The 26996-nt window shown below is 36.5% G+C and overlaps 1 protein-coding gene across 1 annotated transcript; it reads left to right on the forward strand.

Moving 5' to 3' along the window:
• Window positions 1-362: 362 nt before the first annotated feature.
• MCUR1 (mitochondrial calcium uniporter regulator 1) lies at window positions 363-12385 on the forward strand. Its single transcript, XM_087961359.1, has 9 exons — window positions 363-981; window positions 3203-3301; window positions 4082-4185; window positions 5019-5120; window positions 6103-6144; window positions 7719-7790; window positions 8308-8361; window positions 10064-10178; window positions 10900-12385. The coding sequence occupies exons 1-9, from the start codon at window positions 654-656 to the stop codon at window positions 10953-10955; spliced, it is 972 nt and encodes a 323-aa protein (XP_087817485.1). The 5' UTR covers window positions 363-653; the 3' UTR covers window positions 10956-12385.
• Window positions 12386-26996: the final 14611 nt, after the last annotated feature.

A 26996-nucleotide genomic window follows, 5' to 3' on the forward strand; every position in this document is an offset into this window, starting at 1 on the left:
TCTTAGTCCCAAAGGTACAACCAGGAACCAGGAGTACTTCTCAGGTGACCCTTTAAAAGGATGCAAATGACCAGCTGTCTGCAAGGAATAGAAATCCTTCCATTCCCCACTATCCTGTCAGAGCTGAAGAAGCTTCTTGGATGAGAAGCGAAACGTCTTCAAAAGAAAAAAGAAAGTACAATTGCCTGCTGAAAAAGAAGGGGGGGGGAAGCACCTTTTCCTTTGCAGGATTCTCTCACACACACACCTGCGCGTTTGTGTGCAATTCTCCCCAGCGTGTAATTACTGTAGGCGGGCGTGCATACGGAACCCGCCTCTCTGAGGATGTTGGGGCTCTTCCCACGGGCTACGTACGCGTGTGCTCGTTTTGTTTCCAAGTGTGCACGCCCGTCAGCCGGAGAAGGGAGGGGAAGAAAAACGACAACAACTGGTGACACATAGCCGGGCGGGTGTTATCTCCCGAACGTCATTCGAAACCACCCGCCTCTTATGGAGGCGCATGCGTCTCGCGCGCCGAACCGGGACCCGTACACGCCGGAATTGAGCAAACTTGGAGGAACTGAGCGCTTTTCTAAAGAGAGCCACCGGTAGACCTCCGGCGCGAAGGGAGCAACAACAACGGCTCCGTGGCGTCGTGCAAAGCCAAAGCAGGGATGGTCAGAAGTCTAGCCGCTGCCGCCATCGTGGGGAACGGGCAAAAGGGCTTCCTCTTCGTTCAGGGAGAACGCGGCGTCCTTCTCGGCGCCGCGCGCTCCCCTTTCCCCGCCGGTTGCCTAGGAGATGGGAAGCGGGCGAGCGGCCTGGCGAGGAGGGCTTTCCGAGCGCGCGCGCGGCCGGCGGCGGGAGTCAGCCCGGGCTGGCGGCCGTGCTCCGAGGCGCGCGCCTCGTCCTTGTCCCGTGCCGAAGGCTTCCCTTCGCCTGCCGTGGGGAGCCGCTTCCTCAGCCTGAACGGGAGCCGCTGCCGAGCGGTGGAAGGACAAGGTGAGACGGGCAGGGCAGGTTGGAGGGGTGGACACCTGCGCGTCGCTTCTGTGGAGGGCTTCTCTGTACTTGGGGAGTAGGAAAAAGCAGCTTTTTCCCCCCAGGCTCTTCTACTGCGGAGTAGTTAACCCGATGCGCTTTCCACGTTTTCGATTTCTCCCCGGTTAGTGATCAAGAGTTCGTGGAGGTTGTATTATATAACGCGAAACATTTGGAAGGTGTCGGTTTGATTTATGGAGTCATCCAGGTCATGGTTGCTTTTTCAGGAGGCAGCTGGACTTTCTAATTTTTTTTCCTTTGAAGTCGTTTCGCTTCTCATCCCAGAAGCTTCCTCCTGCTCTGACTGAAGAATTCCCCACCATCCAGTCAGAGCTGAAGAAGACTTCTGGGATGAGAAGCGAAAGGTCTTCAAAGAAAAAACGGACAGTCCAGTTGCCTCTAGAAAAAAAGCTCCTTTGTGTGTCGGTTTGATTGTAAATGATCACATCATTTAGGTAATAAATGATAAAAGATCTAGGTGCAGTGGCAAAGGATGATTTATTATATTTATGGAATTTAATTTATTAGCCACATGTTCTATAATTGTTAATATTGATGTATAATTTTATAGACTGACTACTTCCATATAAATAACCAATCACAATTTGACAATTGTATGATGTGTTAAATAAGCATCTACTAGACTTGATTAGTACCCAACTCTGCGGAACTGGTAGCAGATTATAATAGGCAGAGTAATTTTAAGCAGTAAGTCATGTCACAATCAAAAATACAAAGTGGAAAGTTAATGATAGTCTGATCCACACAAATCTAGAAGCTCTACATTTTTTTGTTTGATTAGTGTATGTGAACGTATTATAGAACAAAAAATAAACTCGAGCAAGTACAAACAAAAATACCACAAATTGTTGGGAGGCTCTTCAGCCATCCATCATTATTACCACAGGATTAAAAAAAAAAAGACTGAAAAATGAAAAGCAGTAAATATCTTTTTTTAAAAAAATCAAAGGTTTAGTTCCCTCCGATATATGCACATGGTCACAAAATTTAAATTATAAAGGAAACAACTTTCCCTCTGCTAGCAGAATTTTTCTTAGAATATCTTTATAGGGTAAAAAGGATTTGGAGGAAAAAGTATCTTACTGGCTCTGGGTGTTTGGAAAGGCTGCCTGCACAGAACATCCTTACCTATATCATACTAGGTGAGCCAAGCTGACCAGATTTAGAAGATGTCTAAATTACACTATTAGTCTATTATTCAGGATAATTATTTAAGGATTTGATGAAATGGATTGCATCCCACAACTTATACTATAATTTGATTAAAAGATTTGTATTCTGTTTCCTATTTTAAAAAACCTTAAAGCAATGGCTTAAAATAATTAAAACTGCAATAAATGTGACTTAAAATAATTATTGAAAATGTGTATTAATTAAAAAATACAATTAAAAAAATTAAAAAAATCAAATGAATAAAGCAACAACAAAAGAAATATAATGAACTGTTAATGCTTCAAGTTCCATAAAATCAGTAGTTTATCTTAGAAATGATAAATTATCCATGAGAATTTAGATGGAATCCCTGGGCCATAGAAGGAAGGATTCCATCTAAATTCTCATGGATAAGAAGGCAGGCAAAATCTAGCCAGAGTCACACTACAAGATCATCTTGGTAGATAGCAAAGGAGACCAGAGACCAGCGCTATAGAATTAGTATAATGACTTGCACTTTGAAGAAAGACAACTGCTGTGAGCTCTGTTGAAAGGTCACCTTTCCCCCATCCTTAAGAAGTGGCCTGGAAAACAGTATCTAATCAAAGCGAAGTCCTTTCAGATGACATAGATTAAAACAAAGGACATTTAGGAATGTACTTCATTTTAATCCATGTGAAATCGGTTAAACATTTTAAAAAGTTTAATGGGCTGAATTTGATGTTAAAACACTTCAGATTAAATGGTGTATGTGTGTGTAATCATAAACATTTTATACTTATTCTCCATCATTGCATGTTTGCAGTTAACTATTTAAGGACAAAGGAATGAGAATTATAAAAATTCCACTCCATTTTTTAAATTAAAAAATAGCGCTAAATGTTTTAATTGGTGGAACCTGTAGTTATAGAGAATATATCCCAGCTATTTAAAGCTGAAATACATTGTTTTTCTGTAAAAGAGAAAATGGTAACTTGTTTATATTAAATCTTTTTTTTTTTTACATCAGCTCTGCAGTTTGAAAACAGCAAAAGTAGATGTTCACCATTGGGAAGTAGAACACTTTATTTTGATACCCATGCCTTTGTATGCCTCTTGGAAGAAAATGGTAACAAATATATTATTCTACAATTTGAATAACAATAACAGTTTTGTATTCCTTTATCTCTTCAGAAATAACCACTTACATAAATACTATTTTGCATACATTTCCTGGAGTAAATTAGCTGGCATTTATATTTAGTTGTAGTGTATTTATGTCACTGTAATAGTAAGCATGTGTTTTTGTGGGAAGATAATATGAATGATTTTGCACCTTTGGATATTACTTACATATTAAAACTAGATTTCATTTTCTATCCATTTCTGTATTTTGAAAGTAATGCTGTTAAATATTCATATGCATAAATCATACAAGTATTTCATTGCTGATTGATTTTATTTAAGATGCTACCTTCTCACTAGTTGCCTCTTACAATAATGTAAGGCTTATGCGTAGGGCTTTTTTTCAAATATTATACACACATATCAATTTTATATGTTCCATATTCAAACTGCAACATGCCATCTGGGAACACTTGAAAACGTTACAGTAAGAACAGATGCAAAGGCCATAATTTGTCAGTGGCTATAAGGGAAGGCAGGGCATGGAGGGAAGGTAAAATGTTGAAAAATTTGGGTGCCAGGAGGACACCTCGTGCTGGAAGATGTTAAGATCATTGCCTTAAGGATTAAGGGCACAATTGGTGGCCTGTTCTCTAATGATAATTCTATGGGAAAGGGTAGAGTTTTTTACAGCTCACCAAATTATTATTGAAAGCTCTTGTTTTTATGATTATCTTTGTTGAAGCAATGTGTATGTAGTAAATAATGTTTTATATTGTTTTAGGATTCACCACACAGCAGTCTGAAATCATTGTGTCTGCTATAATGAACATCATGAAAAACAATATGGATATGATACACAAAGACATGGTCACCAAAATGCAACAGGTTGAGAAAGTATTTAATATATAATTATATTTACTAGGGTGGACTCAGATTAAATCCATCTAAATTATAGAAATTTAGTTATAACTAGTTTTGATAGTGCTACTAACAAAATGTGTTACGAAGTAAACATATAAAATATGTCTGTGCTAAACAATAGAATACTCTGATCTCCATCTATTCATAAACCATGCAAAAGCATTCATTGTTTGCTGATATGGCTTTATTTTGCATGGATTCTTATATTTACCTTCAAAGTTAGTACTTCTTCATGAGTCCAAGGTGAGTGTGTGGCCATGCATATGGCATCTGTCTTACAACTCTTCAAATCAAATAAACATTTTTGGAGATCACACTACAACTGCAGAAAGCACCTGCCATTCTCAGGAAAAGACAGAACTATTTTAAGTAATAACAGAGGTCATGTGAGCACCTCAGCAGATGCCAAAACTGCTTTTGGCCTTTGAATCTCAAACAATTGTAATAGACAAAGTATTGCACAAACATGCATACTGCAGGAATGTAGTAAATCATGGCTTAAATAGTCCTACATCATAAAACTAAACTACCTTTCCCTCTCCCTCCCAATGGATGGATGGATGGATGGATAAATAAATAGATGAGATGAGATGATCTCATCAAGCATTCCTTTTTCACACCATGGAAACTGGGCAGAATGATTTTTATATTATTTATATATTCCTTTCTACATTCAACTAAATAAAGTCCCCATCAGTTCTACAATATATTGCATAAACCTTGTAGCTAGAATGAACATTGAGGGTGATATCTTAGCACTGATGGCCTGAAGAAACCCTTTTTCTCTTGCTCCAAAGGAAATTGCTGTTCAGCAGATAATGTCTCACATTGGTGGTGTAAAAAAGGATATGATTATTTTGGAAAAGAGTGAATTTTCAGCACTCCGATCAGAAAATGAGGTAATTTTTTTAAAAAAGTGTAATGGGTATTTTTTGAACATGTGGATGAAATTTTAGTGGTGGCTCAAAAATACTGTACGTTGAATCTATTGAATATCAGCTACCATCTGAAATTAAGGAAAGGCTTTTGTTTTCAGTTTTAAGATAGAAACCTTGTACTAAATAAAATCACTGACACCATACTATTGAAAGGGTTTTGTATTTAATCACACTGAGAGCAGTAGACAAAAGAATGTGCTATGCTGGTGCCTATTTCATTTCATGAAAACCAACAAAAATACAAAACAATATAGTTTCTTTGAGACTGCAAATCTTGATTTTTTACTTCCCTTTTTCACTTCCATGTTCATATTTATGAATTCTTTAATAAGATCAATGTGCTTGCTACCGTGTTTCTCATATAATAAGGCCGGGTCTTATTTTTTTTTAAGCCCCGAAAAAATGGCTAGGTCGTCTTTTCGGGGGTGACTTAATTCCCCTCCCCCTTGCATCTTCGGGCGGGCGGGCGGCGACAGCTTGGATGTTGACCTCAGCATTGGTGGGGCACTTCGTATCGGGGTCAATGCAGGCAGCACCATATCCAGGTGTGCAACAAAAGTACTTCCTAATGGCAAGCGCCCCCCCAATTCCCCCCCATTTTGCATGTTTTAATATAGGCCTTAATTTGGGGGGAGGGGCTTAATTTCATTTCATGCCTATAAAACATGCTGGGACTTCCTATTGGGGGAGGCCGTATTGTTGGAGAAACAGGGTACATTCAGTTCAGCTTTGTACAGGCATATACAGTAGGTGTGTTTTGAATATATCTATATACACTCACTCATACATAGTACTTAATGTAGTTAAGTGAGAATTCCAAGTTCCCCTCTTCTACCTCATTATTAAACTAAGTTGAGTGTAAACTAAAATCTGTATTTGCTACATGCTTCACTTCTTTTTTGCCTGGTATTTTAACTAAGCTTATTCTCTTTTTTATGCAAAGAAAATAAAACTTGAACTTCAGCAGCTAAAAAAGCAAGTAACAGTAAGTTACATTATTTTAGAAATGCAACTTCAGAATGTAGAACGAATATCTACTTTCTGTAAGAAGTTATTTTATAATTTCACCCTGTATTGACTTATATAGGAGCAAATGCCATTGAATTCTACTGCCCTTACTTCTGAATGAATATGTATAGGATTATATTCTAAAATTACAAGCACTTGGTGGAGGAATATGTATGAGTTTCTATAAATACGGGTAGTCACTGCTGAATACAAAAATTCTGTGTTAGTCTAGAAAGGGTTTGTTGCTTTTACTCTTACAACTCAGAATGATAATGAAATTATATGCTGACAAAGTACTAAATACACATGATATACATATCCCATGCATTTATACTAACAATCTGTACATGGAACAAAGTTCTATCTTGTATCTTTTGGCCTGTGCCCTGGCTGTACCAAGAAATTGCTGGGAAAATTTACTAAGCCCCAAATTTAAGAAGAGGGCTAGGTCTTCTGTTATCAAAATAAGTTGTCTACGTAAAGTGAAACCATTTAATTTGCTTTTCATCTATAATAAATTAATCCATAGGAAACAGTGCTAAAAGAATGTTGGTAATAAAAATATTCTAGTAAAATTACCATAGCTAAAATATCTTCAGCAAAAAAATGAAGTCTTTCTTATAGGTAGTTGATAGAGGTTGTATACTCTGAAATACAGCTAGTCCTCAACTTATAGCAGTTTAGTGATCATTTGAAATTAAAACACTGAAAAAAGTGACTTCAGACCATTTTTCACACTTACAACCCATTGCTGTATCACCATGGTCACATGATCAAAATCTAGAAGTTTGGTAGCTGATTCATGATGGTTACAGTGTCCCGGGGTCAAGTCATCACCTTTTGCACCCCTCCGACAAGCAAAGTCAATGGGGAAGCCAGATTCACTCTACAACCGCAGTGATCACTTAACCATTGCAGTGATTCACTTAACAATTGTGGCCAGAAAGTCGTAAAATGGAGCAAAGCCCACTGACCTGTCTTAACAGCAATTTCTATGCTTAGCAACATATTTTGGGCTCAATTGTTATTGTAGGTTGATGAATACCTGTACTGCTTTGGAATATGCCTTATAATGTCTTTCCCTACATTATAAATTACAATCATTTCTCGCACTGGATTATGTAGTGAAACATACTGCTGTTGAAAAAGTAAATCATTGATGGGTGTTTCTGTGATAGTGTTCAATAGATATTGTATCATAGCAATGGAAAGGGTGTGTGGCAGAATTCAGCTAACTTAAGGCACCTTTTATAAATTATATTGAGGTTTCTTGACCGGATACCAAGTAATATAGAGAGTAGTATACATTTGAGTAAAATACACATTTTCATGCTTTTAATTTAGTCTTCTCCTTCTGCTTTGGGTCTCTGAAAAACCTGGAACAATTTAGCAGGAGGAGAGTTTGGTAGTATATTAAAAGAAATGACATATTTCTGGAATAATTTAGGGCCATTGACTGTGGAAAATTTCATTAAATATAGCATTGCTATTTTTGATTAAGGAATCTGAATACAGGCATTCAGTTTAATTCTATGAATTTTTTTTTTCTAGGATGAAACTTCTAAAGTGCGAACAGATAGCAAGTTAGATTTCAATCTAGAAAAAAGCAGAGTAAAAGAATTGGTATGTATACTTTCCTTTTATATAAAGTTTATTCAGAAATACCGTCATACTGTATCATGCAATTCTGTGTTAATTGTTAAACAGGTTCTCTTAATTATGTTACTATTTGATCAAATAGTATTGTGAGGATGACACCTGTCTAATGTTTAATCCATTAGATTAAATGAATTAAAATGAATTAAACTAATGGATTAAACATTTGTTTTAGATAATCCTTTTTTTAAAAGAACTTTAAATTATTTTAAGCTCGCTGGCTGCAGAGTTTAGATTCTCCTCATTAGTGCTTAATGAGTTCAAGAATCATAGCTAAAAATAAACTTTGGAAGATATTTATGGTTTTCCTGGGCCAATGTAGATTTAAAAGAATTTCATTTGGAACTTTGCCTGATGGTATTTAGATAGTATTTCATTCATATGAACTCTAGCTGCAGTGATATTTTAAGACGATTAATGACAAATGGAAGGTGACCTTTTTTTTTAGAAGCAGAAGATAACTAACTACTCTCTTCTTTTTCAGTATTCACTTAATGATAGGAAAGTATTGAAAATGAGAACAGAAATAGTGGAATTGGTAAGAAATACAAATATAATTATTAATATAATTATTAATCATAGTGAAAGTCCTTTTCATATCTGTTTTCAAACTTACTTAGACATCATTAATTAATCAAATGAATATAGCCATCCCTCTCACAGAAGGCAACTCTGAGCAGCAAACTATAATCACATAAGAACCATAAATAAAAACAAAAAATATACACCATAAACATCATTTTTAGTAATAAATATCATAAAACAAAAGATACAAACCATAGAAGTGGGGGAATAAAAATGGCTACCTCAACAATAGAGCCATCTGAGCAGTTGCCTGGGAGCCACATGGCTGGACAGCAGAAGTGTGAGGCTTTTCATAATACCAATAGGGATGGAGCTATGATAATCTAATGTTGGGGGAAAGAATGTTTCCATAAGGTAGGTACTGTTGCAGAGAAGACACCTATCCTGGGACTTCTCAGTTAAAGGTCCCTAGCCGATGGGACCCACAACATGCGTGCTCTGCCCGATATAGATGGATAGCTGATATAACTGGGAGAGGCAGTCCCTCAGATAACCCATGCCATGAAGGGTGTTAAAATTAAAACCAGATCTTGAATTGGACCTGCAAGCAAATTGGCAGCCCACTTCTGGAACAGAAGTATAACATGGGCTGCTTTAGAAGTGCATATAACTGCCTGCGCTGCTGCATTTTCTCCAAGCTGTAGTTTCCAGAAAGTCTTCAAGACAGCCCTATGTAGAACGCATTGCAGTAGTCCAATGTGGAAGTGTCCAGATCCAATGTGGAAGTGCCCAGAGCTTTGTTGACTGTGACTGGGCTTAATGACCCAGGAATGAGTGCAACTGGTACACAAGACAAAGCTGTGGTATAATGGGGTTGCTGTCTAAACAGCCTGAATAGTGTAGAAATAGATCTTTTGACTATGACCATTACAGCTGGTTCTTACTCTTTCATGAATTACTAGAAAAATTATAGTGCAATATAAAAATGAAAAGGTTTAAATGAAAAGGTTTTAAAGCTTTAGGAAATTAAAAATCATGAATTACGCAAAAATGATGGATGATAATATATGGCTTTAAGCTGATGTCTATTTTAGAATATGAATATCATCTAGAAATAAGAAAAATCCTTAGATATTTCCCTCATTTAGCCTTTTGTTCTTAGTAAGTCCTGTTATATTTTCCAAAGCATAATTTATCCAACTGGTATATATCTCCAAAAGCAATATGAAGTCTTGATAGGTTTTTGAGAATTGGTGAAGGTTGGTGAAGGTTTAAATCTGTTTGAAATGAAGTGTCATTCACAAATTTTAAAAAACCCTAATACTATATACATTAAGATATTTGATTCAACTTTTGTATTAAATCTGTGAAATTATTTAAGTAGTGCTGCCCTACCTACATATATTCAACTAAGTTATATTAGAAGTGAATTTTTAATTCTCAGACAGGGAAAAAAGAATGTAGCATTTCAATGTGATTGTAATACTGTACACAAGCAATTAGCACTATGTAGTAATAAACACATATACCACATTTTATTAGAGCAAAAGTAGGTTCCCCCCCCCCCCTTTAAAACTATATATTAAAAAAGAGAATCTGTTACATAAAAAATGTACAGTATTATTTTTGGGGTATGTTTGCCTAATATTTTAATAAGATGCTTAAAATGGTATTATATTAACACATTTGTTTAAAGGTGTTTTTTCTACTTTAAGCATGCCCAGCAAGATCGAGCTTTAACACAGACTTATAGGAAAATAGATACTGAAGTTGCAGGTCTGAAAACAATGCTTGAATCACACAAACTTGACAATATCAAATATTTAGCTGGTAAGTTATCCTTTGTCTACATATATGCTTGGTCAACTTCCTTATTTGCCTGCTCAGTTTATGCTTACGTTTAATATTTATGTCAAAAATGATAGTTTCTAATTGGTACCAGAAACTGACTGTTTAGTATATTAGTTTAGATTAACATACAACCCCTTGTTATTACCTCTATTGGTATATTTGGTTGGCATAATCTCTTGTCTACATTGGCTATGTTTTTGATGCTGGAAATAAATTTTTCCTACTAGTTACACAGTATAGCTTTCACTTTTGATACTTAATTGCTAAAACAGATAGGATCTATAAAACAGGTCATATTAGCATAAATTTATTTTAATATATGTATGTATTAAATTTGAATAGCATAAACTGTTTTTAAAATTGTGATAAAAAACTTGAAAGAATAATTTAAACAATCTTTTTACTCTAGTCCTACTTACTATTGTATTTCTTCCATTTATTTGATTATTAGTCCTTTTTTCAATTTCTTCATTCTCTGAAATGATATTGATAATAATAGGCTTTGATCTACACAGCCTAGCAAAACATTAGTTTCCATGTTGTCTAACAATACACAGTTACATGCGAGATTCTAGTAATATGTTAGAACATTTTAATGTTGATAGAATTGTATTTTTGAAAGGACTAAAACAACCATATTTAAACTTATTTTTATATCCAGAAACCCTTACGTATATTTTTTCTCCATTTCTTCATCTAGGTTCAGTATTTACATGCCTTACCGTAGCACTCGGATTTTACCGTTTATGGATATAATGGAACTTTATTTTCAAGGATCTTGTATTAGCTTGCCATATGACATGTTATTTCCATCTGAAATAATGATTTTTTTCAGAAAGAGTACATTTTATTTATTTGTTGCACTGAAGAATATAATCAAAGAATTACATATGGGCGCCTGAAAAATGTATGGGTATGAAAATATTGAAAGAAACCTTGCCTGTGTTGTGGACATCCATATTTTGCACAGAATATCTCCACTCAGAACTGAATGTTTATATGTCTCCAGGATATTATGATCCTAAAAAGGTAGCTTTTAAAATATCTATCTACTACATATATGAAATGCAAGTTTTAAGTTAAAAGATTAATGGTATTATAATAACAGACATTAATGCTAAGTGAGAAGTGATAAAATAACCCAACTGCCTTTATCATGTTCCTTCACAGCTAGAAATTCTTGAATTATGTTGTGGTTTACTTCCTTTTTATCGATAAACAGGATTCTAAAGATTTCTTGCTGCTGTATTTAATGGATGTTTCCATTGTCATCTGTTGTTAATAAATCTCAGTCCAACTAAAAATGTTTTATAAGCAACGGTTGTAAAAAGATTGTGCTGATAACAAAATATCAAAAGAATAGTAGACAAAATCTTAACTGTTTCCTTAATATAAAAATAATGGAAGCAAAAAGTTTTCCAAAAGTTTAATTATTAAAGTTTTACTTCCAGTATTTTTATATTACGGAAACAGCTAGAGAAACAAGGATTTTTTTTCTTAATAAAATAATAAAAGGCTACCAACACAATCAAAAACCTAATTTTAAAAGAAAGGTTAATCAGGTTTACTCTCAGCCAGTAATTATAAGGTTATAGCCTATTGAATTTTTTTTTATATTTTCGGAATAACAATAAGTATAAATCAGTAATGAAATTTATCTGCAGTTATGCACTATAATAAGTTCTTAAAGAGAAAACTTTCCCAAGTAGAAAATAGTATCGGCAATTGCAGCTAGCCACAAATACATACCTGGAAATAAATTCTCATGAAATCAAAAGAATAGTCATTTTGCAGAGTGGAAAATTGTGTATACAAGCTATGCCAAAATTTAAACCAAGCACATATATCCAAAGGTACATTTCTTCTATGGAAATGTGGAGGAGAATGCTTATTTACATAAGTAATTGGTTAATTGTTAAATTTGGCAACCTAAAAGAAGTTATTATCACTTTTATGATAAAACAACAAATTGATAGTAACTTTATTATTGCCAAAGAAGAGCCTAGGTTTTCTCAGCTCAGATGCCAAAATAATCCTGCAACAAAACACTTTTAGTTGTTCATACTTATTTAATTATTTCCCCTTCTTTTGTGATTTTTAATTGTCAGTGACAGTTGATTATGAACTATTGAGTTAACCTCTTAAGAAAGATTGAATAAATTCTTCTTAAAATAAAGGTGACTTGAGTGGTTGCACTATTTTTATCAATTTTATAAATATAATATATATATATATTGAAGAATAAGATTTACTGAGTAATACAAACTGAAATATCATTTCAACATAGTTGAACCTTTTTTTTATTATGCTACATGTGTAATTACTTCTTTGTAATAGCAGTTCCAAAGTCTTTTTACATGTAAACTGTCACAAATTAGTGGCAAATAATGTTTTTATAAAGAAATTCATTTACAAATAGATATATTACACTAAATTAAATAATAAAATAATCTGAACTAGTTGTCATTGCCAGGCCTGAGATTGGTGTATTTGGTGAGCCCGTTTTGTGTGTGTGTTTTTGTGTGTATGTATGTATGTGATTATTATTGCTTTTTAGACCATGCAGTTATATTTGGTGACTAACTTTTAACTGTAAAACATAATAACTGTATTTTTAAAATGCCATAAATACTTTTAAATTTTGGTTTTTGCTAAATTGTATCTTATTAGTGGTTTTTCTTTCTAAATAAATGTGTCTGTCTTTCTAAATAAATATAGATGGATGGATGGATGGATAGATTGATTTGAAATATTTATATACCATTTCTAGGGTTGCCTTCTTGAAATTTCCTATTTGAATAATTTTAGTGGAAACTAAATATAATTTTAATCAGTAAAGACCCAAGAATATAAATGGGAATTAAAGTTATTAGGTTTTCTATCACGTCATAAAATTTATTGGGCTATTAAATGTCAGAATAATGTGGAATAATTATGTGGAATAAGTGCTTTAAATAATAAATTATTCAGGATAACTTTATTGCCCCTGAAATTATGTACTACCATGAGAAAATTATATTGCTGCTGCTATCTTCTCTTTTCTTTGGGCAATATATAATCTCAGTGTAGCAATACATTATAAAATGGGTATTTATATGATTTTTTTTCATTCTAGGATCAATATACATGAAATTGGAAGTTAACAATGTTTTATGCAGAAATGTATTCTATTGATTAAATTTATACTTCTCTCTTCAGTCCAGTCCAGTCCAGTGTATAGATTAAATTCAGGACAAAGCTGTTTATGTTAGAAAGTTTGGAAAGCTCTCATTTTTAGATAGCATCATTTAGGAAAATACATATTTAATATAAAATGATTTAACTTACAATTAGATAGATAGGAGATGAGATTGGGGGTCTTTTATTAATTGTACTATTGGCTCTTGGCCTAACTGAAATTTCTCTCAGACAACTTCAGGAGATAAGAATGAAATAAATATGTATTTGATTACTATGCTATAAACCTGGCTGCATTTATGGAACATTTTTTTTCAGAAAGCTCCCCATTTTAGCAATGGATTTTCCAGGTTTAAACATTTGTTTAAAATTTCTCCAATGAGGCAAAAAATTGGAGCTAGTTCCAGTATCTTTATTGTACATTTCTTTCGTATTACCACAAGGGAAGAGATTTTATGTATCAATCATCCCATTGCATGAAACAGGAAAAGAAGCCCCTGGGACATTTTTGCTTCAACAATATAACTTTTCTGAAAAGCCATATGGGTACAGAAGTAGAAAAGCCAGCTCTGACGTTTTTGTTTCCCAGTCGATGACCTTGAGGTTTAGGTCTGCCTCATGCTTCCAGGTGGCACGCTTGCTTTCCACAGTTCCCTCCCAAACCTCCCTTACCTTCCAGTGCCTTCCCTCCCCCCTCCCATTACTGTTGTCTGGTTGCAAGCAGGGCGGCATAGCAAGTCAACCACGACATTATGTATATTTCACCAGGAATTGGTAAAATCCTTATTGGAGTTCTAGCCATACTAAAGTATCATTCTATCCTAGTTTTACCAAAGAAGTCTCAAGATAAAATAAGTTTATTTAGAAGAACCTGAATTCACTGGATCAGTACAATCACAATATTTTATGTGGTTTCCAGCAATTACCTCCAACAGATCATCAAGACCAGAGATTTGATAACCATATGAATGCAAAGACCTTTATAGTTGAAATTGGTGGATGGGTAAGTTTGACTGTGTTTCATTTCATGGCAAGGGAGACGTATAAATTTGCCTGAGGTGAGGGAAAGAAAAGCCTCACTGCAAAGGTACTGGATTTTTTTCTTTTCTTGTCTCTGTACTCTTAGCAATTTCACGATAATGAGTCTGGGCATATTGCCAATTTAAGTCTTCATCTTTGAGTTTAAATGCTTGGTTTGAAATTGTTCTGTGTATTTACTTGTAATAAGAGAGATGAACTACAATACTATCTCACTGAGAAGTCATGCAATTCTTTATTTCTTGGGGGGAGAAGTAAAGGTTCTTTTCAGTTTTATAAATAATCCGTGTGCTGTTGGGTTATTGTTTCAGATTTTTTTTTTTACCTAAACACAGACATAGTCTGGGCAAAAAAGCACTGAGTGGGAATGGCTTTTGATTTCCTGCTGGCATTCCCATTGAATATTCTTGTGGGAAGCTGGCAGGGAACAGATGGAAGCAACATTCTCCCTTCCTTCTTCACTGTTCTTTTCTCCCTTCTGCCCTCCTTCCTTCCCTTCCCTTCCCTTCCCTTTCCTTGTGGGTATCTTGCCATAAGAGAATCAATGGGGAAGCTTGGAAGTTGCAAGTCCAAGGCTCACAGGCAGGTAAGGGGGCCACAAGAAATTCCATATATGTCAGGGATGGCACAGGTTGGAAAAGAGCATTGGGGGGGAACACAGCGGTTTAGGCTGGGAGTGTGGGGGCGGATTTCTTCCTGTTCTTCCCTTGCCAGTTGCCAGCATGTAGGTAAGTCACTGCTGCTGGGTGAGGAAAGGAGCAAGGCGTTACGAGAATGGCTGGGAAACTCATGAAACATTCAAAATGAACATCAAAAGACTGCAGCAGCAGCCCAGCAGAGCTGAAGCAGCAGCAGTACTGAAGCAGCCATAATTTTCTCATGTTTCATTCCCTCAAGATTCACGAGTCCCGGATAATTGGACATATTTTGTAAGTTAGCCCATTTGAGGTACTTTGGTTCAAAAATGGTTGCCCTATGATGTACTCTTGCCCATTTAAATGTTACTAGGAACAAGATTTTTGGTAGTTTATAGATGTCATTCTTTGTTACTTTAATTTCTTATAATCACATTTTTTTCTGTTAAGTATAGATTCTCTGCATATGTAATATATTGCTATTTGAATATTCATTTGAGTTCCTATGAAGGTTCTACATCTGTAAATAGTATTAAAAATATGATAAATATTTAAATACTGTAAAGTTCATAACTAGATATTTGTGAAATGATGCAGATTATACAATGAATTGCTGTTGGGAAAACATTGATAAGTGGGCCAAAATAAAATTAATGAAGTTAATATAAAAAGAACCTCAAGAACCGAAAAACAAAATTAAATTTTAGCATATTTAAAATATGTTAAGGGCAGATATTTCTTATCTACAGGAGACTCATTTAGTAGAATAGGAGAAACTTTTATTAATAAAGTATAAAATGAATTTAAATATTAATCTACGAATATTGTGTGGTACAAATTTACTTACAAATACTTCAAAGACAGCTAAATATGTGGCTAGTTTGTTTCAAAAAAGATTACCAATTGATGTGCAACAAATTATTATTGATGCAAGGAAGCAGGAACTGTAATAGCTATGCTTAATATTTATGGAACTAACTTAGATTATCCTATTATGTTCTGTCAATGTTTTCAATACTTGAATGAGTGCATTTATGACAAAGTAGAAGGAGATTTTAAAGACATTGAACCCTGACCTGGATAAAAATACACCGCTGTGGGGGGGAAATCATTAGTGAGGGAAACAATTAAGACCTACAGTATATGGAAGAGATAGCTCTCTGCATGCCAGTAAAGAAACTTTGTCATACATCTCTGGTCTGCTTTGGTTATTTAAAAAGTGATCTATTTTTTTTTTTAGCACAACAGCCTGTCATAATCAATAGAACACAAAGACTAAGTATTGGGGGGAAAGGGTTCTCTTTGTCATCAGTGTTGTGGTTCGCCGGCAGCCGGTGCAGACAGCAGCAGAATCGGACAGTGGGGAAGAACAGGGATCAGTCCGGGAGTCTGGAGAGGACAAGGACAAGGGTCCTGCATCCGATGCAGAGATGGGGCCAGGACCATCTGGGAGTGGGGTGCTGCCTCTGGAGCCTTTGGAGCCTGGCAGCAGTGAGGCAGAGGACCCAGGGGAGCCTTCCAAGTGTGTGTGTGTGCACAGAGCTGCTAGAAGGTGAGAGCAGCTGAAACAAAAGGGGTGACTCGTGAGTAAGGCTGGGAGGTGATTGCCCCTCCCGTAAGGTATAAAGGACAGGCAAAGATGACAAAACCTTTGCAGGAAGCAAAGTCGTTAGTCCGGTTCAGATTCATTTCTTGAAGCTTTTTGTATTTTGGTTGGTTTTTTTTTTCCTAGTTCATTTGATACTTCTGTTATTGGCAGCACTTCACAGAAAAGAAAGGCGAGTGCTTATCTCGAGGGACTGTTTGAAATTAATTCTGGCTGGGAATGAAAACAATTCCCAGCATTGCAATAAAATAAGTCTTGTTTTTAAAATAAGCATGTGCGTAGTTATGGTCTAGGAAGCCTTGGTCAGAACAATCAAGCCCAAGAATTTTTCTTTACTGGCATGCAAAGAACAATCTGGCTTCCCAGCCAAAAAAAATACCAAGAGTCCCAAGTATTCCAAGGGCAAAGAATTATATAAATGAGGAAATTATATAGATTATCCACAGATGTTCTGAATAATTTATAACATGATAGATGAAGGGGCATTTTCAGATAAAATAAGGAGATGGAGTTCCACCTTGGAACACTGGTGCCTCTGCTTCACTGTAGAAGGTTTCCTGCTTACATTTGTATACCATCAACACAATAGGATAAATATTCCTCACATTGCTGCATTTTATCATGTCAATGGGATGACTTTTACATCTCTACCAGGAAATGCCAAATCTGGGTACTGCAGTCTCTATCACTCAAGCCCAGAGTTTAATTTGCAAAAAACACCTGACCCCTTGCAGAAAATAGCAAGAAGTTATACAAAGTTTGATCCTAGTTTCTGCTTAGATTCTAGTAAATCTAAATTCAATGTACACAGGTGATAGCCTGAGGCTTTGCAAAATCAGTATCTAATATATTTGCCTCATTGGTCAGCTAAAGTTTTAAATTACTTCAATAACATTGAAATATCTCTTTGCAGCTAACTTCTTAAATTTTCCGTGAGGTTATATTGTACTTTTTTAATCTTACAAATTCTGTTGGATGGAAAAAAGCTGAGACCAACTTAAAACCATAAACTTCATAGCTAAAGTCTAAATATTTTGTGGCATTTCTCCTTTGACAAGTTAAATCCCAAACAAATAATAGTTTGTTAAATAAATCATGGGGATCAGGTTAACAGATACAGATTTGGCGTGCAAATTACTATAAGCCAAAAGCAGAAAAATGCCAATATAAGTAGTGTTAGATGCAAACCAAGCCTACCTGTCTTAAGTTGATTAGTACTAATTTTTAGTACTAACTGAAATTGATTAGTACTAATTTATGCAATATACATGTTAGCATACTTGTGCTTTTCATGATACTTTTTTTTCTATTCAGTTGTATCCAATTCTCAGAGACTGCATTCTTGGCAGAAGTGGTTTTTTTATTGCCTCCTTCCAAGGGCTGCAAGAAAGTGAGTAGTCCCAGGTCACATGACTGGCTTTGTGCCTAAGGCAGAATTAGAATTCATGGTCTTCCAGTTTCATGCGTGATGCTTTCACCATTATACCATCATTACATCATTCATGAGACTTATTCTGTGATAAATGTACAAAGGACTGCACTCTTGTTCTTAGATAGCAGTCTCCTACTAATAGGGTAGTGGCACTGCAGAAGCTAACTTATCAAATTATTTTACATCATATTCACATCATGCCACATATTATTTAGAGCAGGGGTTTCAAACTCGTGGGCCGGATGTGTCACGGGCTGGCTCTGCCCCCGCCCAGTTTAGTGAAGGGGGAAAAAGTCCCAATACGTCACGTGATGCCACTGGGACGACACGAGTTTGACACCTCTGATTTAGAGGCTAAAGGAGAAGCTCTTTTTGGACTAGAACCAGATTTCAGGAAAGTTGTCACATTGTACTAGATCTAAATTAAAATAAAATCTTATGTTCAAAATAGCTTACCTACAGCATACATTTTAATGAATGATTGTCTAAACATAGTGGGCTACAATTAGATAGCAGGTAGATGGTATGAGAGAAAATGCTGAATAAATATAATAATATATGAGAACAGGACATACTTAACACAGTTTAAAACCACTATATATTTTTAAAATTTGCATTGTAAGTTCTCCTTAAATTTTTTTGGAGAAATAAAAGATTTTCCTGTTAAACTGATCAGGGGTCGGCTTTTCTTAAAAAAAAAAAAAAAAAAGGAAAAAAAAATAAGGAAGGAACAAATAACAGAACAATATGTTTTTTATTAAGTTAATTGGCTTCGTTTTTCTCTTTCCATGGCCTCACTAGTTTATTTTCCAACCCTGAAATCTTTGGGATGACATGGAAGAATTAGGTCACTTGGCTCAAGAACACATTTATTGTAAAAGGCAAAACTGTTAGTTGAGTTTTAAATGCACATTTATTACCCAATTGACTGGAAAAGCAAAACAGATTTTCAAAGTCAGATCCAAGAGTGGTAAATATTAAGCACGTATGGGCTTATTAAGTTCAGTTATAGAGTCACAGCTTGATCTGCAGCAAAATAACCATTCTTTACATGCAAAGGAAAGCAAATACAAATTATTTATTGCTTTACATAACTCATTATACTACAGGTAGTCGATTTATGGCCACAACTCAGCCCAAAATTTCTATTGCTAAGCATGACTTTTTTGCCACCGTTGTTAAGTAAATCACTGCAGTTGTTAAGTGAATCATGTAGTCATTTGGCAAATATGGCTTCCCCCATTTACTTGGCTTGTTGGAAGCTGGCTGGGAAATGGTGATTCCATGATTCTGGGGCAATGCCATTGTCATAAATACATGCCAAGCATCCAAGTTTTGATGCCGCAACAGTTTTAAGTGTGAAAACCGGTCATAAGTCACTTTTTTTCAGTACCCTTGTAATTTCAAATGGTCACTAAACAAATGGTTTTAAGTTGAGAACTACCTGCGTATGACAATAAGAACATACTATTCACTGTAAGATTACTGTAAAAGTAAGGTTATCCTCAGATATCAGCAGCCCATCATGTAATTATATTGTCTTTCCATCTTCTATTTTGTTTTAAAAATGCATGGCAGTTAGAAAGTGCTAATGCTGTTCTGGGTTTGTTTAGGTGGGAATGGCCCGGTAGTGATGATAAAGGTGATACATAAACCAAGTACTTGCATACTAGTTACTTAGAGGAATACAATATTTATAGAAAATAGATCTTTAACAGTAGTGCTAGTTGAACATTACACAGTGGGGAAGAAAATATTCCACTTCTATGACATAATTCCTGAGTTGTGGACAAGATCCAGACTCCGATCTAAACTAGGCTTATTGAGATAATTAGGATTTGGACAAATCACTTATTTCAATAAACTGCTCTGGACAACTGTGAAAAATTGTGTGGCAGGAAGGCTAAGTATTTAAAAACTCAAAAATAAAGAGAGGAAAGTATGTTACTAGTGCAAAACATTTCAGAACAATGTATCTCAGAATAGTGTCTGCAGAATTAGTTTCCCTTTTTTAGTTATGAGTCAGATCTCTGTGTGCACATATCCTTTTCTTTCTGTCTCTTGAGAACATAAACAATTTTCTAAGATTGAATTGCATTAAGTAATCCTTTCATTGCTGTCCATGAAATTTATAAGATGAAGAAAAAAATTCTCTTCATTCGAAACTATGAATGAAAATGTCTGCAATGTTCTTAAAGGGGATCCAAGTATATCTAAAAATAAGTGGAGTTGGTTGCTTTTGTTGTTGTTCTGCATTACAGGAATACTCTCATTAATACTCTTTGCCTGACAAGACACTCTTGTCCATTCACGCAGGATACCATTGCCTATACAATTTTAGAACAGCACTGACCTGTAACAAAATGTTATCTAGAAAAATAGTTCGTCTTGTCTGTAGATGCATCAGTGCCATTTTTAATGGCATTTGCTTTATCTTGTTGACAGCACCTTGGCACCTTGTCATACTGTTACCTGGCATATATAGACTCGCATGTAAAGATAAATTCGTTTCATTGGTATCTACAAAAGTAGACCTATAAGAAAACAATTTTGAAATTGTTTCTTCCTTTGATCCCAAGTTGTAATTGCTAACAGTCTAATGTAAGAGACTGCTTGAACAAATTAGGGCAATGAAAGGCTAAGACCTGCTGATTATATAGAATGCTGAAAACAACGCTCTTCACAATACTTGTTTTCTTAAATACAGCCTTTCTGGGGATGTTATTCTATTCTTCAGTGCAAGGACTTTTACTGTTTGTTTAAATGAGACAAAACCAATGCTTTGTTTTAAAGAAATATTTAATGTGGAATATTAAATTTCATTATTTATCTGATGTTCTAATATCCTGCTTTTGTCCCTCTGGAAATCAAAATGGCATTCTTTTCTTTGTATTTGGTATAAGTACTTCACAAGGGATAAGACATTTGTTAATATGAGGGTCAGACATTATTAGTTTGCAGATGAAATCCAGTTGTATATCTTGATCCAGGCTGAACCGGAGATGTAATAGAGGTTGTATCCTGGTGCCTGACTGGTGGGATGTAGAACAAACTCAGCCTTAATCTGAGCAAGACAAAGAAGCTGTGGATACAGAAATGTTCTGCCTTCACGGATATTCAACCTATAGTTCTTTGTGGGGTTGCACTCTTTCTTGCAGAAATGGGTTGTAATCTAAGAGTCCTCTTGATTCATAGAACAAGTGGCAGCTGCCGATAAGGAGGTTTTTGCAGAGTTATCTTGTGCCAATTGCAATCATTCCTGGAACATCCCTGACCTTGTAGCAATCACTCATATCTTAGAGATCTTTTAGTATAATTCACTAAGGAGGTTTTACCCTTAGAGACAACTTTAAACTTCCAAGTGGTCCTGAATGTATCTGGCTCCAGTAGTGATAGAGCATGAAAGCTACCCCATGTAGAGTACAGTAACAGCCTGCTTCATTGCATGGCTATTAGTTTACACTGGTGTAGTAAGGTACCAGTTGTCACCTTTAAAGCTCTACATGGCTGAAGAGCTGTATATCGTTGAAGTCACTTTTTTTTCCCAATGATTTCTGTGTAACCAATAATACCCTGTTTCTCCAACAATACGGCCTCCCCCAATAGGAAGTCCCAGCATGTTTTCTTGGCATGAAATGAAATTAAGCGCCTCCCCCCAAATTAATGTATCTGGCTCCAGTAGTGATAGAGCATGAAAGCTACCCCATATTAAAACATGCAAAATGGGGGGGAATGGCGGGGGGGCTTGCCGCGGCGTTTGGAGCAACGCCACGGTGTTTGGTGTAGCCACGCGATGTTTGGCGCAGCCACGCGCGGCCAGCCAGGGCTCCTCCCTGCAACCGGAGCCTGGTGGAGACACTTGGCTTCAGGTGCTGCTTCCCTGGCCAGCAGGTCCAGCGGAGAGAGCCTGAAGCTGCCCATCCTTTCCACCCCTCACCCAGCCCGTCCCTGTCCCCACGCACCTCCAAACTCACCGGCAGCTCCAAACGCTGCATGGGCATCGGGCAGAGGTGCTCACTCGGTGGGGCTCAGCTCGGAAGACGCGGCGCGGGCTGTCGTCTTGCCTCCCTGTCCACGGATGGGTGAGCTCTATCACTGCCTCGGGCGGCCTCTCCCAGTGGCCCCTTCCAGGTCGGGCTGGAGGGACTTGGGAAGAAAGCCAAGCTCGAGTCAGCCCGGTTCTTTTGCTTGGCAGGCGGGTGCGCACCAGCAGCTCGCTTTCCCGGCTCTGCCAACCCCACCCGGCTCCGGCGCGGCCCTGGCGGGATGAGTGGAGGGTCCGGCTGGGAGGCGCTCGCTGCTTTGGCCAGAGCTCCGCCGCTGGGCAGGAGGGCCCGCCTGTCAGCTGCACTGGGTGCCCCAGGCGAAGCTCTTCGCACTCTGCCCGGCGCCAGGCAGGGATGGCGGCTGGGCGCTTCTCCCAGGGTGGGCTGAACCTGCGCTGTGGCCCCGGGAGATTTGCCTCCCCATGTGAGGTTGGGCTGCCCTTTGGGTAGGGCAGGCTTTGTCGTACCGGTAGTAGGGTGTCGTTTTTAAAAGAATGGGCTTTGCCTTCGAACGAAGCCCGGGAAGGCGGCAACAGGAGTGCCTGAAGCCGAGTGTCTCCGCTGGGCTCCATTTGCAGGAAGGACCCCTGGCCGGCCCTGCATGGCTGCGCCAAATGCTGCGTGGCTGCGCCAAATACCACAGCGTTGCTCTAAATGCTGCAGCAGCACGGGGAGAAGGGAAAGCAACGGTCACGGAAGGTCTCCCGATACAAAGTGCCCCACCAATGCCGAGGTCAACATCCAAGCCGTCGCCGCCCGCCTGCCCGAGGATGCAAGGGGGGGGAATTAAGTCACCCCCGAAAAGACGGCCTAGCCGTTTTTTCGGGGCTCCAAAAAAAAATAAGACCCGGCCTTATTATATGAGAAACACAGTATTAGATAGGGGAGACTCTCTACAGGTCTCTTCTTTAAGGAACGTCAAAACCCCAGAGTTAAGTCTTTTCAATGGCAGTCCCTTTCCCAAAATCAAATTAGCACCCACCATGTTATATTTTAGGAACACCACTATAACCTGGCTTTTCAAGACAATCTTTTGGGTGGAACTTTTAGGAACTATAATCCCCCATCCCGAGTTTCTAATCTGTTTGCTGCTTGTGTGTGTCAAACTTTTTGTAATTATAACTGCAACTTTTTTGTAATAAGGAAATATAAGATGTTCAGTGTCTTGGATTTGAGTAACATAAATAAGCCTCATTAATTCAGTAAACATGTCTATTGTTAAAGATAAAGAGTTTTCCTGTTTATAGTAGTAAAAGAAAATGCTGCAATATTGAGCTCATGAATTTCAACATGTTTGAATCCAGCCATTTGGATTATAACCACAATTTATGATAGTACTCGACTTTGATTTCTTTTGTATGCTGTGATTAAATAATCCATGGTTTAGTATGATAAGCAAGACAGTCTCTCCATTATGATCTGAGAAAGAATTATAAACTGAAGATAATAGTTTTCTAGTTTTCCCATGTAATTTCTACTGTCCAGGACTAAATTGTGAAAGCCTTCAAATAGCCTGTCATCAAATTGGAGCATGGTGATGTAGCACAAATAATTACAAGCTTCAACTTGTAACTGTGAGGTCCAAGTCTATTCACAAGGTAGTCAAGCTCCAAATGTACTGAAAACTCCAGTTCCTTTCACCTTCTGCTGAACATTTTTGGATAGCACTATACTGGAAAAAATAATGGAGGATCTGCCTTAGTAGAGTGATGTAGGCTAACACACAGAACCTATTATTATCCTTTCACTGTACAAATACAATGCCAACTTTATAGAACATAAGGCAGGGGTGTCAAACTCCCATTGTCATGTAATGTATCGGGACTTTCTTCCCCTTCGCTAAACCAGGCAGGGGTGGGGCCAGCACATGATGCATCCGGCCCATGTTTGACACCCCTGACATAAGGCAACAACATTGTTTATTTTCATTATTTTCTTTTGCCATTCCATTCATATTCTATATATCTGGGTGGCCATCAAGATTAGAAATGCTAGAAAACTATTTAAATTATAAACATCAAAGATAAAAATATAGAATGAGAATGTTACATTTAAAGTGTAGTATTCTCTTGGAGTCTATTTTTAGATGACTTGCCTATTCTATGGATTTTTAATAGGTAAAGCTCATTTCTACAAGCAGACAACATTTATAACTTTTTAGGTCCTGAACACAAATCCAGTCATGTTAAATTAAGATTAAAATCAAGCATTACACAACATGTATTGTTAAAAAACATTCTCATGATGCCAAAAAAATCTATTTAGAATTCTTCATCTACACAGTCCCACGCAGTTTATTGCTCCTGGCAGCAGAATCCGCTACTGATAAGGTAAATTGTGTTTATAAACTATTTTTAATTCTTAAATAGGGATGTACAACACACAGTCTTCAAAGCTTGCTGCCATATTATAAATTTTAATCTTATAGAAGTGGGAAATTATTAAAATGTCAGAATTGTATTTAAATTTAATTTAAAACAAACCTTACTGTTTGCATGCCATTCAAAGCCACATACAGTTATTGGTTAAAAAAAGTATTTAAACTTAGATGTCTTAGACATTCCACAATTCTGTAAATTTTCAAATCAGTATAAAATAACAAGATATTAGACATCTATATTTGCCATGCAACTGGAAAATCAACATTAAAAATATGGTAATTTTTATATTCTACAGAAAAATATTCATATCTTAAAGGTATTCCAGTCTTCAGATAAGAATTTAGCAGCTACAAAGGGCTTTTCAGAAAGTCAGGTGTCTATGCAAGAGTTTACTAATATAGGACAAAATTCCACAAAGTAATAATTCTATAATATACAGCAACTGTGAGATTGACTATGATTTAAAAATCAGTATGTCTGCATGGGTGAAAACTTTTTCTTCATTTCATGTAATAAAAAACAAGAATTTAAGTACTGTAAGTAGATTATATTTTTTAAGTGCAGAAAGCAGGATCATTTTGCAGTACCTGGAGAACACTTTTCTCTATTACTTTTAAATAAGGGATTGCATTTGTTTTTATAGAACCCACCTATCTATTGCATTTATAAAAAAAGCCACCAAAAAGATTAGTGCTTTGTACTAAACTCTAGATAATTAACTAAATCGCATTCCTCCCAAACTTTAAATAAATTATCTCAATAATAGTCCTGAAAATCTTTTGCTAATGAGATTAAACCAACTAATTTAATGTGGACTAAGCAACAGCTAGAACAGAAACTGCTCTTGCAGAGAACGGTCATTATTTTAAAACAGACTGAGACCTGAGATACAGATGGTAGTCAAGAATACTGATTTGCTGAAATACTATCAGAAATTATTCACATGAAAGTCAGCCTTCTGGGGCTCAGATATATTTGCATATGATGCATCCCTAAACCATAGGCAATATTCTTTATTATCAAAATACATGTAGTCCTCTATTTAGGACCACACTTGAGCCCAACATTTCTCTTAAGTGAGACATTTGTTAAGTGAGTTTTGCCTCATTTTACGATTTTTCTTGCCACAGTTAAGTGAATCACTGCAGTTGATAAATTAGTAACCCAGTTAAGAGAATCTGACTTCCCCAGACTTTGCTTGTCAGGTCACAAAAGGTGATCACATGATCTTGGGCACAGCAATGGTCATAAATATGTACCAGTTGCCAAGCATCTGAATTTTGATCATGTGATGCTGCAGAGGTCGTAACTGAGAAAGATGGCCGTCACATTGTAACTTTGAATGATCACTAAGCCAACTAAGTTGAGGACTACCTGTATGGTAAAATATTAGCTAATTGACAAAAACAGGTGCTGATATGACTCCATTTTCTTGTCTCTGTTTTATGAATAATTAAATGCAAATGTTTGAGGATATCACTATCATTTTAAGGCTTATGTATTAGGTTTTTATTCTGCCAAATTCAACATAATGATATAAAGGACTTTCACATATCCAGTTAGATTTAAATCCAGATTATCCAATATCATGTGCCTTTGCATTTTGTTTATAACCTATTGTGTTAAAAATACTAGTTATCTGACTTTCCTGAATTATTAACCAAGTACCATCTTTCATTAAATAAATGTATGTGATAAGATTCTTTTTATGTTGTTGCTGTAATTATTTTAAGACAGCTTTAAGGTACATGTACTTTTTCTCATAAAAATACCTTGTACAATTTGTCAATGTAAATGGATATGAATTTATATTATATTTAATTTTACTTAACAGTAAGATAAATGTGATATGAATCAATTATTGAGACTTTTCTTCATTAAATGTTTTCTGGCAGAAGCTGGAAAGCTTGGGAATGTTTTAGCTTGGTTTCCTTCACAAAACAGAGGGGTGGATTCAGTGGCCAAGTGCCAGCTCCAATTCTTTCTGGTCTTTCCCAAAGTCACCTAGTCAGCTACTGTGAAAATTTATACTAGAAAGGCCTGCAGTCAGGACCAGCATTTTTTTCCTTTGTTTTTAATTCCATGCATGCTCACTACTATCCTAGCCATTTGGGAATAGACTTACTGAACTCAGCAGGCTAAGATGAACTGATTTCTATTTGGCAGTGGCACCGATCAACATATTTAATTTTACTCAAAGTAACCCCTACTTATTCCAATGGCATTTCCACAAAAATCCAACAATTGATTGCCACTACCCCTAGGCAGAAAATTAAAAATGTCTTGGCATGCCTGGAGGGGCTACCGGATTTGGCCTGCAAAACTCCAGATGGTCGCTAAACGGCAGCAAGGAGAGATGGAAATCCCTCATTCATTCCTGTTATGGTTGAGAAAGGAGAGAGTGACTGTGTGTGGGAGAGAGAGAGAATGAGAAAGTGAGACAGACTGTGTGTGTGTGAGAGAGTGAGTTTGTGTGTGTGAG

This window comes from Notechis scutatus, chromosome 3 (assembly GCF_049901735.1).
Source record: "Notechis scutatus isolate UNSWTSFEM ecotype Mainland chromosome 3, rNotScu1.2, whole genome shotgun sequence".
Lineage (NCBI taxonomy): Eukaryota > Metazoa > Chordata > Lepidosauria > Squamata > Elapidae > Notechis > Notechis scutatus.